Source organism: Plecotus auritus, assembly GCF_963455305.1.
Source record: "Plecotus auritus genome assembly, chromosome: 2".
Classification (NCBI taxonomy): Eukaryota; Metazoa; Chordata; class Mammalia; order Chiroptera; family Vespertilionidae; genus Plecotus; species Plecotus auritus.
Window position 1 is genome coordinate 103,593,246 of NC_137771.1, and position 15,754 is coordinate 103,608,999.

Sequence of the window (15,754 nt, forward strand, 5' to 3'; positions counted from 1 at the left end):
TTGGGACCCTTCAGTCTGCAGGCCGACTCTCTATCCACTGAGCCAAACCAGCTAGAGCTGTTGTTCTCTTTGTAATTCTTTAAGTTGTAGGATTAGATAATTATCATTTTTTTAATTTAATAAATCTTTTTTGTTCAGATTATTACAGATGTTCCTCTTTTTCCCCCCCATAGCTCCCCTCCACCTGGTTCCCACCCCACCCTCTGCCCTTACCTCCCCCCCACTGTCCTCATCCATAGATGTACAATTTGTGTCCAGTCTCTTCCCGCACCTCCCACACCCCTTTCCCCCGAGAATTGTCAGTCCACTCCCTTTCTATGCCCCTGATTCTATTATATTCACCAGTTTATTCTGTTCATCAGATATTTTATTCACTTGATTTTTAGATTCACTTGTTGATAGATATGTATTTGTTGTTCATAATTTTTATCTTTACCTTTTTCTTCTTCCTCTTCTTAAAGAATACCTTTCAGCATTTCATATAATACTGGTTTGGTGGTGATGAACTCCTTTAGCTTTTTCTTATCTGTGAAGCTCTTTATCTGCCCTTCAATTCTGAATGATAGCTTTGCTGGGTAGAGTAATCTTGGTTGTAGGTTCTTGCTATTCATCACTTTGAATATTTCTTGCCACTCCCATCTGGCCTGCATAGTTTCTGTTGAGAAATCAGCTGACAATCGTATGGGTGCTCCCTTGTAGGTAATTAACTGTTTTTCTCTTGCTGCTTTTAATATTCTCTCTTTGTCTTTTGCTCTTGGCATTTTAATTATGATGTGTCTTGGTGTGGTCCTCTTTGGATTCCTCTTTTTTGGGGTTCTGTGCACTTCCTGGACTTATAAGTCTATTTCTTTCACCAGGTGGGGGAAGTTTTCTGTCATTAGTTCTTCCAATAGGTTCTCAGTATGTTGCTCTCTCTCGTCTTCTGGCACCCCCATAATTCGGATGTTGGTATGCTTGAGGTTGTCCCAGAGGCTCCTTACACTATCTTCAAATTTTTGGATTCTTTTTTCTTTTCCAGTTGAGTGTTTTTTGCTTCTTTGTATTTCAAATCTTTGACTTGATTCTTGCGGTCCTTTAGTCTGCTGTTAGGTCTCTGTATAATATTTTTTTATTTCAGTCAGTGTATGTTTAATTTCTAGTTGGTCCTTTTTCATATCCTCGAGCGTCTCGCTAAAATTATCAGCCTTTTCTAGGAAATTCTTGAAAAACCTTATAACCGTGGTTTTGAACTCTATATCCAGTTGTTTGCTTTCCTCCATTTCTTTCATTTGTGATCTGTTTCTTTGTCTCCGCATTTTTGCTGCTTCCCTGAGTTGGTAGAGTAGCTTTGTGTGCTAGGTATCCTATAGGGCCCAGTGGCTCAGCCTCCCCAGTTACCTGAGGTGGACATTCTTGGTGCACCCCTTTGTGGACTGTGTGCACAGTCTTGTTGTAGTTAAGTCTTGATTGTTGTTGGTATCACTGGGAGGAATTGACCTCCAGGCCAACTGGCTGTGAGATCAGCTGTGTCTACGCTGGGAGAACTTCTGTGCTGGAGACACCCTTATGAGACAAGACTTGCAAAATTGCAAAAGCCTCTGTGCTCAGCTTGGATGGGGCGGAGTCTCAGGGCAGAGCAGACAGCCTTGGCTTCCCGTCAGCCCTGCCTTTGGAGGCCCCTGGGTCTCAGTGTCCCTCTGTAATCGCTGCAAGCACCTCTGAGAGAAGCCGCTCTCAAGTTTTGCCTGCTGCCAGACAGTCCAGTTTCTCCCCGAATGAGTCTGGGTTCCCAGAAACTCGCCTGGAACTGGAGTTCAGTCGGGAGCTTCCGTCTCCTCCTGCTTTAGAAAGCCGCGCACTCAGCCATTCCTGCACTCAGCAGTCAGTCCTCTATGTGCGCGCGCGCCTCCGGACCTCTGCTTTCCGCAGCTCCCCTGTGTCTTAGTGTGCTTTCTCTTTTCCTGACAATCCAGATTCCCCCCGAATGATTCTGGGTTCCCAGAGTCCCGCCCGGGACTGGAGTTCAGCGCAGTCGGGAGCTTCTGTCTCCCTCCTGCTGTAAAGAGCCAGCCGCGCACTCAGCCACCCATGCACTCAGCCACCCGTCCTCTCCCCGCACACGTCTCTGTACCTCAGCCTTTTGCAGCTCCTCTGAGTCTCCGTGTGCTTTCCTCTTTCCTTCTAGTTGTAGAATTTCCACTCAGCCAGCTTTCCTGTGGTTCTGGATGGTGTCCGTTTTGTCTTTAAGTTGTAGTTTTGATATTGTTGTGTGAGGCAGCAGTTTAGGTGTTTACTATGCTGCCATCTTGGTTTCTCCTGTTTTTTTTTTTTTTTTTTTTTTTTTTTTGAGGTACGCCTGTAGTGCTATGAATTGCCCTCTCAGGACTGCTTTTACTCTGTCCCATAGATTTTGGATTGTTGTGTTTTCATTGTCATTTGTTACCAAGATGTTTTTTATTTCTTCTTTGATCCCTTTGGTAACCCAATCATTGTTTAATAGCATGCTATTTAGCCTCCAAATGTTTGATTTTTTTTCACTGTTTTTATTGTCATTGATTTCTAATTTTCTCACATTGTGATCTAAGAAGATGCTTGATATCATTTCTTTATTCTTGAATTTGAAGAGACTTTGCCTGTGTCCCAATATGTGGTCTGTCTTTGCAGATGTCCTCTCGTGCACTTGAGAAGAATGTATATTCTATAGCTTTGGGGTGAAATATTCTTAAGATGTCAATCAATTCCATTTGTTCTAGTGTGTCATTTAGGATTGATGTTTCTTTGCTTATTTTTTGTTTAGAGCATTTATCCAGTGGTGTCAGTGGGTTATTAAAGTCCCCTACTATGACTGTATTGCTGTCGATCTCTCCCTTGATATCTTCCAAAAGTTTTTTTATGTATTTGGGTGCTCCTGTATTGGGTGCAATTATGTTTGCCAGAGTTATATCCTCTTGTTGAATTGCTCCCCTTAGTGTTGTGAAATGGCCTTCCTTATCTCTTGTTATGGCCTTCACTTTGAGGTCTATTTTGTCATATATGTATTGCTACCCCAGCTTTTCTTTCATTTCCATTCGCCTGAAAAAAATTTTTTCCCATATCCTCTCAGTCTGTGTGAGTCCTTTGTTCTGATGTGGGTCTCTTGTAGACAGCAGATATATGGGTCTTATCCATTCAGCTACCCTATGTTTTCTTATCCATTCAGCTATCCTATGTATTTTGATTGGAGCATTTAATACATTTATGTTTCAAGTTATTATTGATAGGTACTTGTTTGTCATCTTTTTTATTCTTTATGCCTGTGTTCCTTCTTCCTTCCTATTCTTTTTACAGCAGTCCCTTTAGCCTTTCTTGCATTGGTGGTTTGGTGGTAATAAACTCCATTAGCCCTTTTTTTGTCTGTGAAGCCCCTTATTTCACCTTCAATTTTGAATGATAACCTGGCTGGGTATAGTATTCTTGGATTCAGTCCCTTGCTTTGCATCACTTTGTATATTTTATTCATTCCCTTCTGGCCTCTGTTTTTCTGTTGAGAAATCAGTTGAGAGTCTAATGGAGATTCCTTATAGGTAACTTTCTCTGGCAGCCTTTAATATTCTTACTTTGTCGTTGGTGTTTGCCAGTTTAATTATGATGTGTCTTAGTGTTGGTCTTTTTGGGTTCATCTTGTTTGGGACTCTGTGTGCTTCTTGAACTTGTGTGAGTTTTTTCTTCCCAATATCAGGAAGATTTCCTGTCATTATTTCTTCAAGCAGGTTTTTTCTTCCTTGCTTAGTTTCCTCTCCTTCTGGCACCCGTATTATGCAGATGTTGTTAGATTTTGTGTTGTCCTAAAGCTCCCTGAGGCTCTCCTCCTGCTTTTAAGGTTGTGGTATTTTGTTTTGTTTTCAGTTGCTGCTCTGCTTGGTTGTTTTTACCTACCTTGTCTTCTAGCTCGCTGACTCAGTCCTCAGCTTGTTCTAATCTACTGTTGGTGCTTTCTGTTGTGTTCTTTGTTGCAACTATGTCATTCTTCATTATTGCTGCTTCTTCATTTAATCTTGATTCTTACACATGTTGAATTTGTCTTCCATCCTTTTCAGCCTCTCTATGACCATTTCTCTAAATTCTTTCTCTGACAAATTGCTTGCCTCCATTTCGTTTACTGCATTTTCTGGTGATTCCTCCTTTTTTTTTTTTTTTTTTTTTTTTTTTTATGGAGGCTGTTTCTTTGTCTCCCCATTTTTGCTCCTTTCAGGGTGTCTGGTTATGTAGCTTACCCTGCCACGTTGACCGAAAGGCACAAAATACAACTTGACAAGACATGACACAGAGGGAACAAAACATGAATGTATTCACCACACTGATAACCCCAATAAAGGTGACCACCAGAGAAAAGAGAATTTGGAGAGCAAAAAGAGCACAAAGATGATATTGAGAAAAGGGGAAAAGGTAAGAGAGAAAAGAAAAAAGAAGGGGAAAAATACACGTATATGGGGAGATAATTTCATGAAACAAATAAATAAACCAAAAAATGCAAACAACAAACACCCAGAGAAAAGGGAGGGAACTGAATCTGAAGAGGCAGACCTTAATTCCCGAAAGTAAGTTAAAAGTATTGAATGAATGGGGAATGGCTATGGTTCAGTATAGAGGAGGTAGAAAGAGAATGAATGGATAGGAAGAAAAGTAAAAATCAAAATAATAAGTCAACTAAAATAAATAAATAAGTAAATTTTCCCCTTTAATCTATCTATCTGTATATTTATCTATTTTTTGAAAAGGATAATAGAGAGCAAATAGGCTTGAGTTTGGTTAGTGAAACTAATTAAGCAATTAGGAGAAGAACAGCACGTGGGAGAGGAAAAACAAAAGCATCCTATCTAATAAAAGAGTAATATGCAAATTGACAGTCATTCCAATACACAAGATGGCCGCTCCCATGTGGTCAAATATGGCCGTCGCCATGTGGACACAAGATGGCTGGCAGGGGAGGGCAATTGTGGGCGATCAGGCCAGCAGGGGGGCAGTTGGGAGGGACGAAGCCTGCAAGGGAGGGCAATTGGGGGTGATTAGGCCTGTAGGAGAGGGCAGTTAGGGGTGACCGGGCCTGCAGGGAAGGACAGTTGGGAGGGACCCAGACCTGCAGGGGAGGGCAGTTTGGGGGGACCCGACCTGCAAGGGAGGGCAGTTGGGGGGGACCCGGCCAGCAGGAGAGGACAATTGGGGGTCCAGGCCTGCAGGGGAGGGCAGTTGGGGGGGACCAGGCCTGCAGGGGAGGGCAGTTAGGGGCGACCAGGCTGGCAGAGGAGGGCAGTTAGGGGTGACCAGGCCGGCAGGGGAGGGAACTTAGGGGCAATCGGGCCAGCAGGGGAGCAGTTAGGCGTCGATCAGGCTGGCAGGGCATTGGTTAGGGGGTGATCATGCTGGCAGGCAAGCGAGCGGTTGGGAGCCAGCAGTCCTGGATTGTAAGAGGGATGTCTTAGATTGGAGAGGGTACAGGCTGGGCTGAGGGACACCATCCTCACCCCCCGTGCACGGATTTTGTGCACCAGGTCTCTAGTAAATAAATAAATTGGCTAACGAAGAAAGAGAAAAGAGAAGGGTGCATGGACTTGTAGCAGAGAAGAGGAAATTAGATATACGAGTTAGCCAACAGAGACTACTATAACAGAATATGTCAGTAAAGCAGATAAAAAAGGTCAATTTTTAACACAGTGTAAAAAGAAAGGAGAGAAAAACTAAAGCAAGAACAGGAGAAGAGAAACAGGCTAAAAAAGGGAGTAGTGAGGAAGAAAAGGTTGGCAAAAAGGGAAAAGTGAGATAAAGTAAAATAGTGATAAATAAAAATAGCATGTAGAACACTAATCAAAAAAATAGAAGATTAAAAAGTAATAATAATATAAAATAAAATAAAGAAAAAAATTTTTTCTTTCCCTTAAGTAAATGGTAAAAAATAAAAAAGTCAAGTGTTTGCTTCAGCTGAGTTTTAATGTCCCATGGGGGCTAGATTAAGACCCCTCTCTACTGTTCTGTCTACCACTTTTCAGTTTCCTGTTAGGTATTCAGGACCTGTTAAAGTTCCCAGTGATCTACTTCTCCTCTGTATCTGTCTCCCCATAGTTTGGATTTAGGCATGTGGAACCAATCTGCCCGCTTTGTCTGTCTCCCTTCTTTCAGTTGTATTTACACAAGCATCTATTTCTGACACTGGTTCTAGGTGGCAGTGTAGCTTTATTAGTTTCCGAGGTCACTAGGAAGGGCTAGCTCTTCTGGAGAAAATGGCTGTTTAGGGTTGGAGGGACCGGGCTGTCCCAGAGCTGGATTCCTGGTCACCTCTCCTTGCTGCTTTGCTCCTCAGTCTCCACCAAACCACATCCAACTCGGTGAGTGTTTGTAATTGAAAGATCCTATGCACTGGGTTTAGCGAGTAAAAGCAAGGGCAATATAAAGACAGAGCAATCATGCTACTGCTTGATTCTCTCCCCCTGGCATTGTGTGGCCAGTGCAGAACTTCAGGCTGCCTTTCTGGGTGCAGCCTCCCATGGCTGTGGACTAAGATCTAAAGTCCCCACTGCCAGAAGCCCTGTGGACTCCCTTCCACAGTTGAGTGGTACGTGTGTCCCCACAGGACGCAGACTTGGTGCAGCACAGTTTCCTTCTTACCCTCTCATTCCGGTAGTCGAGTGTTTCTCTCTCCTTTCCGGCCATGGATTGTCTCACCAGCTGTGTTTAATTTGCCAATTCCGGGTGGATGTTATTCGATTCATCTGTTTCTTCTATTTGCTCTGTGAGAAGGCACAGGACACGTCTTCCTATTTGGCTGCCATTTTGTCTCCCCCCAGACAAACGTTTTAGGAGCCTGAAGCCTGGAATCTTGGTGTTCATGAATTCGCAGGCAAGGCAGCTGGTCCCTGGCTGGTGTGGTTGCAGGGTCCCATGGGGTGTCCGAGGGCTCCCTGGGTGGAGGTGAGTCTGGGCTCCCATTCACAGCAGCTCTCCCCTTCAAGATGGCACGGCCTCTGCAGTGGAGCCAGCTGCCCCAGGAGAGATTTCAGCAGTAAGAGAGGCCGCCCAGCTAGGGGAGCCTGGTCTGCCAGCCCCCAAAAGTCCTCCGGAATATAACTGTCCCTCACTCACACACACACACATGCCCCACATGCCCACACACTCCCCTTTTGCTCCCTCACTCACACTCTCTCCCTCACTGCCATCATGTCGGCTGCCATCTTGGATTCTATTAATTACATTTTAAGTGCTTAAGTGCTGTATGTGACTAGCAGAGGATACCTGTTGCACAGCTCAGATAAAGAATATTTCCATCATCACAGGAAGTCCAGTTGGACAGCGCTGGTTTAGATCATTTACATTTAATTTAATTATAGATAGAGCTGGATTTAAGTCTATTAATTTGTTATTTGTTCCAGGCTTTTTCTTACATATTTTTTCTTATCCTGTCTTCTTTTGGATTAACAGTATTTTTATGATTGCACTAGAGGCCTGACACACAAAATTCGTGCATGGGTACGGTCCCTAGGCCTGGCATGCTATCAGAGCCATCTTCCCCAGCTGCCCACAGTCAGCCCCGTCCCCCCGCCACTTACCCCCAGTTCCCCATTTCCCATTGGGTGATTGGAGCTGCCGGCTTGGGGGAAGCACCGAGAGTTCGGCTGTTCTGCCTGCTCGCCAGCCCTGCCCCTGCCGCCACCCACCCCAGTTCTCCATTTGCCATTGGGTGATTGGAGCCTGATAGCCGGGGGAAAGGACCAAGAGGTGGGCTATTCCTGCCTGCTCACTGGCCCTGCCCCCGCCACAGGTTGCCCTCTGTGTGTGGTGTGATTGGTGGGGTGGGGGCCTTGGCCTGGCACCACCCATGTCTCCCGCCACCCACCCCTGGGCGATCGGAGCCTGCCAGCTGGGCAAAGGGACCTAGAGGTGGTCAGTGTGCCTCATAGTGACTGGTCGAGTGGTCGTTCTGGTCGTTCCGCCGTTAGGGTTTTGCATATTACCCTTTTATTATATAGGATTTTGTTTCCTCTATTGGCTTATTAGCTATACCTCTGTTTTTAACTTTTTTTAAAATAGTAATCGATGCAGGCTTTAACTTACACACACTACCTTCAAACTGTGCTATAGTAGTTTATGTATAATATGAACCAATAGGACTTCCTGTGATGATGGAAATGTTCTATATCTGAGCCATGCAATAGGTATTTACTAGTCACATGCAGATATTAAGCACAGAAACATTACATGTGCAGATCTTATACATGTGCAGATCTAGTCCCCTTCCTATCCTTTGTGCTGTTACTATCATATGTTCTGCTTCTTCATGTATTATAAACCCTGCAGTAATTGTTGTTGCTTTAAACATTCAGTTATATTTTCAAGAAATTTAAAAAAGCAAAAAAGTATCATATTTACTCATATTTTTACCTTTCCTGTAATCTCCATTCCTTTTTGAAAATCTGAGTTTCCATTCTCATTTTCCTTTCTCTTGAAGAACTTTTAACATCTCATATAGTGTATGTCTGCTTACACAGAATTTTCTCAGATTCTGAAGATGTCTTCATTTTGTCTTCATTTCTAAAGGATATTTTCACTGGATATAGAATTTTTGGTTGTCATTTTTTTCTTTTGGCATTTTATTGATTTTGTTCTATTCTGGTTTGTGTTGTTTCTTATGGGAAAACTGGTCATTTTATGTTTTATTTGTGTGTAATATGTCTCCCACACCTGTTTGCTCATACAGTTTTCCTTTATCCTTATTTTTAAACAGTTTGTTCTGACATGCCTATTTGTGGGTTCCATTACATATTTCTGTTTGTAGTTTGCTGAAATTCTTGCATCTCCGAGTTCATGTTTAGAAAATTGGAAAATTTTCAATTACTCTTTACTTAGATATTTTTTACTTAGATACTTTTTCCCCTTGCCTGCCCCTTCTTTATCATCTGGTATTTTAATTATAGATAAGTTAGATCATTTGATATTGTTCCAGTTTTTTGAGCCTCTGTTATAGTTTTATGGGAGAATTTAATTTAATTTCATTGTTTGATCTTGCTGTTAATACTGCTCAATAACTTTTTATTTCAGATTCTGCTTTTTGCCATTCTCTGAATTCTGTTTGTTGCCCCTTCTTTGTGGGAGCTTTCAGATGTCATAATTTCATGTGATGTCACCTCTTATAATCCATCTCTTCTGTAGAAAAGAACATATTTTTCTCCTTTAGCATGGTTATCATAGGTATTTTAACGTTCTTATTAGGTAATTCAACATTTGGTTCATTTGTGGATCTCTTTTTGTTGACTTTTCCCCCCCCCTTGACTATGAATCATCGTTTTTTGCTTCATATATAGTAGTTTTTATTTGTAAAAGAAATACTGTGAATGATACATTGTGGAGATGCTGGGTTCTGTTTTCTTTCTGAAGAGTGTTGACCTTTGTTCTAGCATGCAAATTACTAGCTGGTCACATTGATTATGTTGAGCCCTTGTTTATAGGCATTATTAGAGCAGGTCTACTTCAGTTGTGCCTTTTATACTAGTGAGCATTTCTGACTTCTGGGATGTGATTCTTATTCCTAACACGTGGCTAATATAGGCTTTTAGTAAAAAGACTTAAAGTGTTTAACAAGCTCCTTTAATTTATAGACTTAAAATTCAAGCTCTCCTAAACACTTCACATAGCTTTTTCCCATTCCCATTTCTTCCCTGCTAGGCTCTTTGTATTCCTCCTATACATGTGCGGTTCAGCAGTCAGCCAAGGATTTGAGGGAAGTGTATTTGCTGATTTAGGACTCCATCCTTCTGGAATTTTTTTCACATGCCCTTATCTCCAACTGACTTGTCAACCCAGTAAGACTGCCATTTGCATGTTGAGCTCTATCTTTGTATAGCAATAACTAGGCAGTACTCTCAGGGGAAAAGGTAGTAAGTATCATCTCACCTTATATAGTTTCGTTCTCTCAAGAGTCTCCCCTTCAGTGTCTGTCAACCTTTGATTGCACTCCAGTTCCTTGAAAAAATTGATTATAATTATTAACTGGGAGGTTAATGTGATATAATTACTCTGCCATTACTGGGTGCTAGAACTATAGCTATAATTTTGTATTGTACTTTTTTCACTTAACTTTTTAACATAAGAATTAAAGTGTTCCTTTTTCTGTGGGAGCCACTGGGTTGAGAGGAGTGTAGCCTTCTCCTCTCCATGCACTTAGTGTACTCCAAAGAGGGGAAATTATCTGGCAAAAATGTCACTTTGCCTACTGTGTTCAAGGCTCCCTTTCGACCAGATATTGTGGACTTTGTTCTCATCAACTTATGCAAAAACAATAGACAGTCTTGTGCTGTCAGTGGTCAGTGAATTGGCAAGTCATCAAACCAGTATGGAGTCTTGAGGTACTGGCAGAGCTATGACTCGAATTCCCAGAGTTTGAGGTGGTGGGACTCCTTGTTCTACACAGGGTGCTTTTGGAAATATGTGTCATGGGGCCACCACATGTTTGCGCCAACAAAAACCTGGCATCATTGGCACCACAGAGTGAACACAACATAGAAGTGCTATGCCATCTGCTCTGCCGTGGCTGCCTTGGCATTCATTGCCAGCGCTGGTCATGTCTGAACGTCATCATATTGAGGAAGTTCCTGAATTTCCTTTGGTGGTTGAAGGTAAAGTTGAAGGCTACAAGAAGACCAAGGAAGCTGATTTATTTTTTAAGAAACTTAAGGCCCGAGAGGATGTTAAAAACGTCTATCCAGTGGTTGGCAAACTCATTAGTCAACAGAGCCAAATATCAACAGTATAACGATTGAAATTTCTTTTGAGAGCCACTTCTTCAAAATAGACTCGCCTAGGCCGAAAACCGACTTCTGCACATGGGTCATGAAGTTTCAATCGCACCCGCACGTATTTTATGGAAGAGCCACACTCAAGGGGCCAAAGAGCCGCATGTGGCTCGTGAGCCGCGGTTTGCCAACCACTGGTCTATACCTCTCAGCTAATGAGAGCTGACAAGGGCAAAATGAGAAATCATCGTCATATCCAGAGCAGGGGACCTTGCATCACCTATAATGCAGACAACAGTATCATCAAAGCCTTCAGAAACATTCCTAGAATTACTCTGCTTAATTTAAGCAAATAGAATATTTTGAAACTTGCTCCTGGTGAGCATGTGGGCTATGTCTGCATTTGGACTGAAAGTGCCTTCCGCACGTTAGATGATCTCTATGGCACTGTGTAAAGCTTTCTCCCTCAAGAGTAACTACAACCTTCCGTGCACACAATGTTCAATACAGACCTGAGCAGAATCTTGAAAAGCCCAGAGATCCAAAGAACCCTCTGAGCACTACATAAGAAAATTCATCACAAAGTCCTAAAGAAGAATCCCCTGACAAATCTGAGCATCATGTTGAAGCTAAACCCATGTGCAAAGACCGTGCACCTGAACACCAGTCTTCTCCAGGCCAAATCAGATGAGAAGGGGGTTCCAGGCATGAAGCCTTGGTGTAGGAAAGGAAGGAAAGAAGGCCTTGCTGTTACGAAGCAGAAGAAACCTTTGGTGGGAAATAAGGGTGCAGCTACCAGGAAACTGGCAGCTGAGAAGAAACCCACAGAAAAGAAACCTACCACAGAAGAAAAAAGGCCTGCAACATAAATTTAAATTTGTTTCATAAAAGTTAAATCACTTTGGATAGCTAATTTTGAATAAAAACCTGATCAAAGGCAAAAATAATTAAAATGTTATTAAAAATGTATCACAAACATCTTTAATGACTTTAAACATACTGTTTTATGAGTGAATATGCCATAGTTTACTTGGGTATTTTCCTGTTTTGGAAATCAAATATTTCAATGTTATAAATAATGCTGGATTCTTTATATGAAGAGAAGAACTATGTTATGAGGGTCTGGACACATTTCTTACAAATTTACTTAAATCGGTTGTATCTTGGGGAAATATAATGGTCATAAAATCTTTCTAGTGTCTTTGATTTTTTTATTCTTTCAAATTTGCTTACCTCCTATTTTAGTAAAAGTTTTATTTTTTTCATTGCTGTTTTTCTTCTGCAGAAAAGAGAAAACATTCGTTCTTTAACTATGTCTGGCCATGTTGGTTTTGAGAGTTTGCCTGATCAGCTGGTCAACAGATCTATTCAGCAAGGCTTCTGTTTTAATATTCTCTGTGTTGGTAAGTGCCCGACTCTTCCTCTAACTTGTTCTCATATTCCTTGTGCTCACTTAATTCTTGTAAGCTGTGTGGTGTTCATGTTATCAGTTTGAGATCATGATCACAGATATTTTTCAGTTATTTAAATTCTGAGTTTTATTTTTATTTTTTTTTTAGCTGTACTACTTTAACTTTTTTGTTTGTTCTTTAAACATTTCAGTACTTTCTTCAACGTTCTGAGTAACTTATCTTACATACTCATTTTTATGTTCTGCTAATGACTTAGTGGACCACCCATATCATATATTTCTTTCTTGGACAACTCAGCCATTGAAATATTTGAAATATTTGGGATCCTTAAAACCACTTTAAGAGTTTATAGTTCTATTTTTTTCTCATCCATCCTGTGCACCTGTGAAGATATACCTTTGTTTCTTTCAGGGGAGACTGGAATTGGAAAATCAACGTTGATTGATACATTGTTTAATACTAATTTTGAAGACCATGAATCGTCACATTTTTGCCCACATGTTAGACTTAAAGCTCAGACATATGAACTACAAGAAAGTAATGTTCGATTGAAATTGACCATTGTGAATACAGTGGGATTTGGTGACCAAATAAACAAAGAAGAGAGGTACATGTTTTCTTCTTGTAATAAAACAAATTTTTCTTAATTCAGGACATTTGCGTTCTTGCCCCATGAGCTATGATTTGACTTTCTACTATGGAAATCCATACCTTAGCCTCCCAGACTTTTAATTTTTTAAATCATTAAGCAATATTTTATTCTCACTAACAATTGACATTTCTGTATTCAGTTATCTAATTTCTTTAGAATGATTTGAATTACATTATTAAAATGTCTATTTCAGCAAAAATAGTTTTATTTTCTGATACGCCAATATAGTGTATTTTAAGTGACTTGTACTTATTTTCAGACAAGACTTATTTCAGTGAGGGGAAAAAAAAAGAAATAAGTCATATAATCTTATATAATAAAGATGTAATATGCAAATGGTCATTATGCGTAACGACTGAATGCATAATGAACAATCGCATAACAACCGGATCACGGATCAGCAGGAGGGTGGGGCTGCGAGCTACAAATGGGCGGTGGAGAGCTACAGGAGGGGGCAGGGCAGCAAGCTATGAGGGGGGAGGGGGCGCAGGGAGGAGCTACAGAAGGGTGGGGCAGTGGGTGGTGAGCTACTGGAGGGCGGCAGTGAACTAGTGGCACACGGATTCGTGCGCAGGGCTACTAGTGGCAAATATAAATGGCCAAATCCATGGTGCATGAATTTTTTTGTGAAATTCTAACCAAATTAGCCAGGTAACTTATTATGCATTACAGGAAAGGTTTGATAATGAAATTTCTATTTTATATTATGTCATTATTTCTCTTGTGTTATTATAAAGATTGATTATAGGTTCTGTATGAAATTTAAACTAAGAAAGGGAGAAATAGATTGGGGTAGAGCAATAACTTTTGTTCTTTTTTTCCTTTTTTGAAATGTATATATTTTCATTATTAGCAGTAATTTCCTAGTTTGCTTTAGAGAGAAAATATTTTGCATAATTGACTCTATGTAACTTATATTAGCCTTTTCAGTGCATTTGTGTGTTCTGCTTTAAATTTCAAAAAATGATTTGTGTGCTTTTTGGAAGAAACAGATCTGTGGCAGAGGCAAAGGCCTGTGATATGCTACTTTAAATCATATTAGTTTTTAAAATAATGTTCTATATAGAGATCTTGGGCATTTTTGATGATCTCATACATGGTACCTTTCAAAAGTATTTCATTTTCTATAGAAATATCAATTTTACATATAGCAACTTTTGTAAATTCTCTGATTAATTATAATAATTCACTTCTAATATTTAGATTTTCTATGTATGTGATAGTACAATGACATTTATATTTCCAATCCTTGTTTTTTCTTTTTAAATGTTTTGTTGCTGTAAAATTTACATAGAAAAAATAAAATGTACTGATTCTTTTCAGTGTACAATTCAGTTAATTTTGACAAATGTATAGATTTGTTGCCACCACCATGGTTAGATACAGGAGAAGGCCAGAGTCTTGAGTGCTTTTCTCATATGCACGTGCACATACAGATTAGGGCTTTGCTAAAGCCAGGCGGGCCCTCTCCAGACCTGCATTGCTTTCTCTTGGTGTAGCTCCTTTTCCTAGTGTTCTTGCCTACAAATTCTAGTTGTGTTAGCCTCCCCGAACTGCTGTCTATATCTCTCCAGTCATAGTGTTGGCCAGGCTCTGTTCTCTCTTCTGTGCTATGCCCTGGAAACTTGTCTCCAGACAATAATCTGAGGAAATAGTTGAGCTCTCCTCATTTACTTTTCACCTTTGTGATCACAGTTTTATACTGCTGATTGTCCATTATCTGAAAACCTTTGTCCATATATTTTGTCCAAGTTTCTGGCTGTTTAAGGTGGGAGGGTAAATGCAGTCCCATTTACTCCATCATGTCTGAAGATGGTAGTCTTTATTTTTCTTTCATTTTAAATACCTGACTGTACTTGGTAGAACCTGCAGTATTTTGTAGGATAGTCAGTGGTGATGGTGGGCATCCTTGTCTTGTGTTGACTCCAAAGGGAAAGTTATGTTTTAAGCCGTATATTATACTTGCTTGCCTTTTTTCTTTTGGTTAGAATAAGGGAGTTTCTCTATATTACAATAGTCATGGGTGTTTTTTTTAATCATCTATATATATAAAAGGCTAATATGCTAAGTGTCCCTCCAACTGTTCAACTGGTCGCTATGACGCACACTGACCACCAGGGGGCAGATGCTCAACACAAAGAAACGGCACTGTGGAACTGGTGCCAACAAAGCAACACTCGGCTTTCCCCAAGTGGGACACAGGCCCCACCACCACCCCAGAGAGACAGCCCACCAAATCACGGACAACGCTGCTGACACCCCATGGTGCAAAATGTGGCCCACAGCCCAGCCCGGAAACGTCACTATGGGCGCCAGGTAATGACGTCATGTAGCAATGCCCAGCTTCCTCTCCCTAGCGACTAGCCTCCTTGCAGTTTCTTCAGCCCAGGAACACAACTTGCTTTATAGCCAGGTGGAAACATTTTACCCTTTAACCAAATGTCTGTGAAGCGTTTTCACATGCCTCATCTCATTTGATCCTCACAGAAGTCCTGGAGTAGGTAGATAGAAGACTCGGTGGAATCCTATTTTCTTTTCATTAGCCAGAAAAAGGAGATTTAGAAAGCTTAGAAACCTGACCCGACTGAAAAGAAATAAGAAATGGTGGACCTTGAAAATGACTTCAGGTTTTCTCACTGTGCAGAATATAGTCAAACCCTGCTGCAGTTAAATATTTTACTCTTTGTTCTCCCTGCGTGATCTACAATAATAACCTGCTTCGTGTTTATATCAACTGCTGTGTTGCTGACAATTACCTGAAAGAGAAGTTGGGGTGCTTCACTGGGCTAGAAAAAGTTTAGCTAAATCAGAAAGCAGGTCTAATTAAGCAAGTTTATTTTATACTAGAGGCCCGGTGCACAAATTTGTGCATGGGTGGGGTCCCTCAGCCTAGCCAGCGATTGGGGCTGATTGGGGCCATCTGGCCCAGTCCCGATCGGGCCAATTGGGGCCGG

At 41.1% G+C, this 15,754-nt stretch overlaps 1 protein-coding gene and 1 pseudogene across 4 annotated transcripts in view; both read left to right on the top strand.

Annotated features, from left to right (window-relative positions):
- The window catches only part of SEPTIN10 (septin 10), a 93,744-nt gene that overhangs the window by 35,766 nt on the left and 42,224 nt on the right, over window positions 1–15,754 (top strand). For all 3 annotated transcript variants that reach the window (XM_080655321.1, XM_080655320.1, XM_080655323.1), the window contains 2 exons: window positions 12,022–12,139; window positions 12,560–12,755. In XM_080655321.1, coding sequence (XP_080511447.1) covers window positions 12,022–12,139; window positions 12,560–12,755 — 314 coding nt within the window. The remainder of the gene's footprint in view (window positions 1–12,021; window positions 12,140–12,559; window positions 12,756–15,754) is intronic.
- Window positions 10,159–11,605, top strand: LOC308242597 (large ribosomal subunit protein uL4-like; annotated as a pseudogene). Its single transcript has 2 exons — window positions 10,159–10,708; window positions 10,949–11,605. The product of its transcript is annotated as a large ribosomal subunit protein uL4-like (transcript).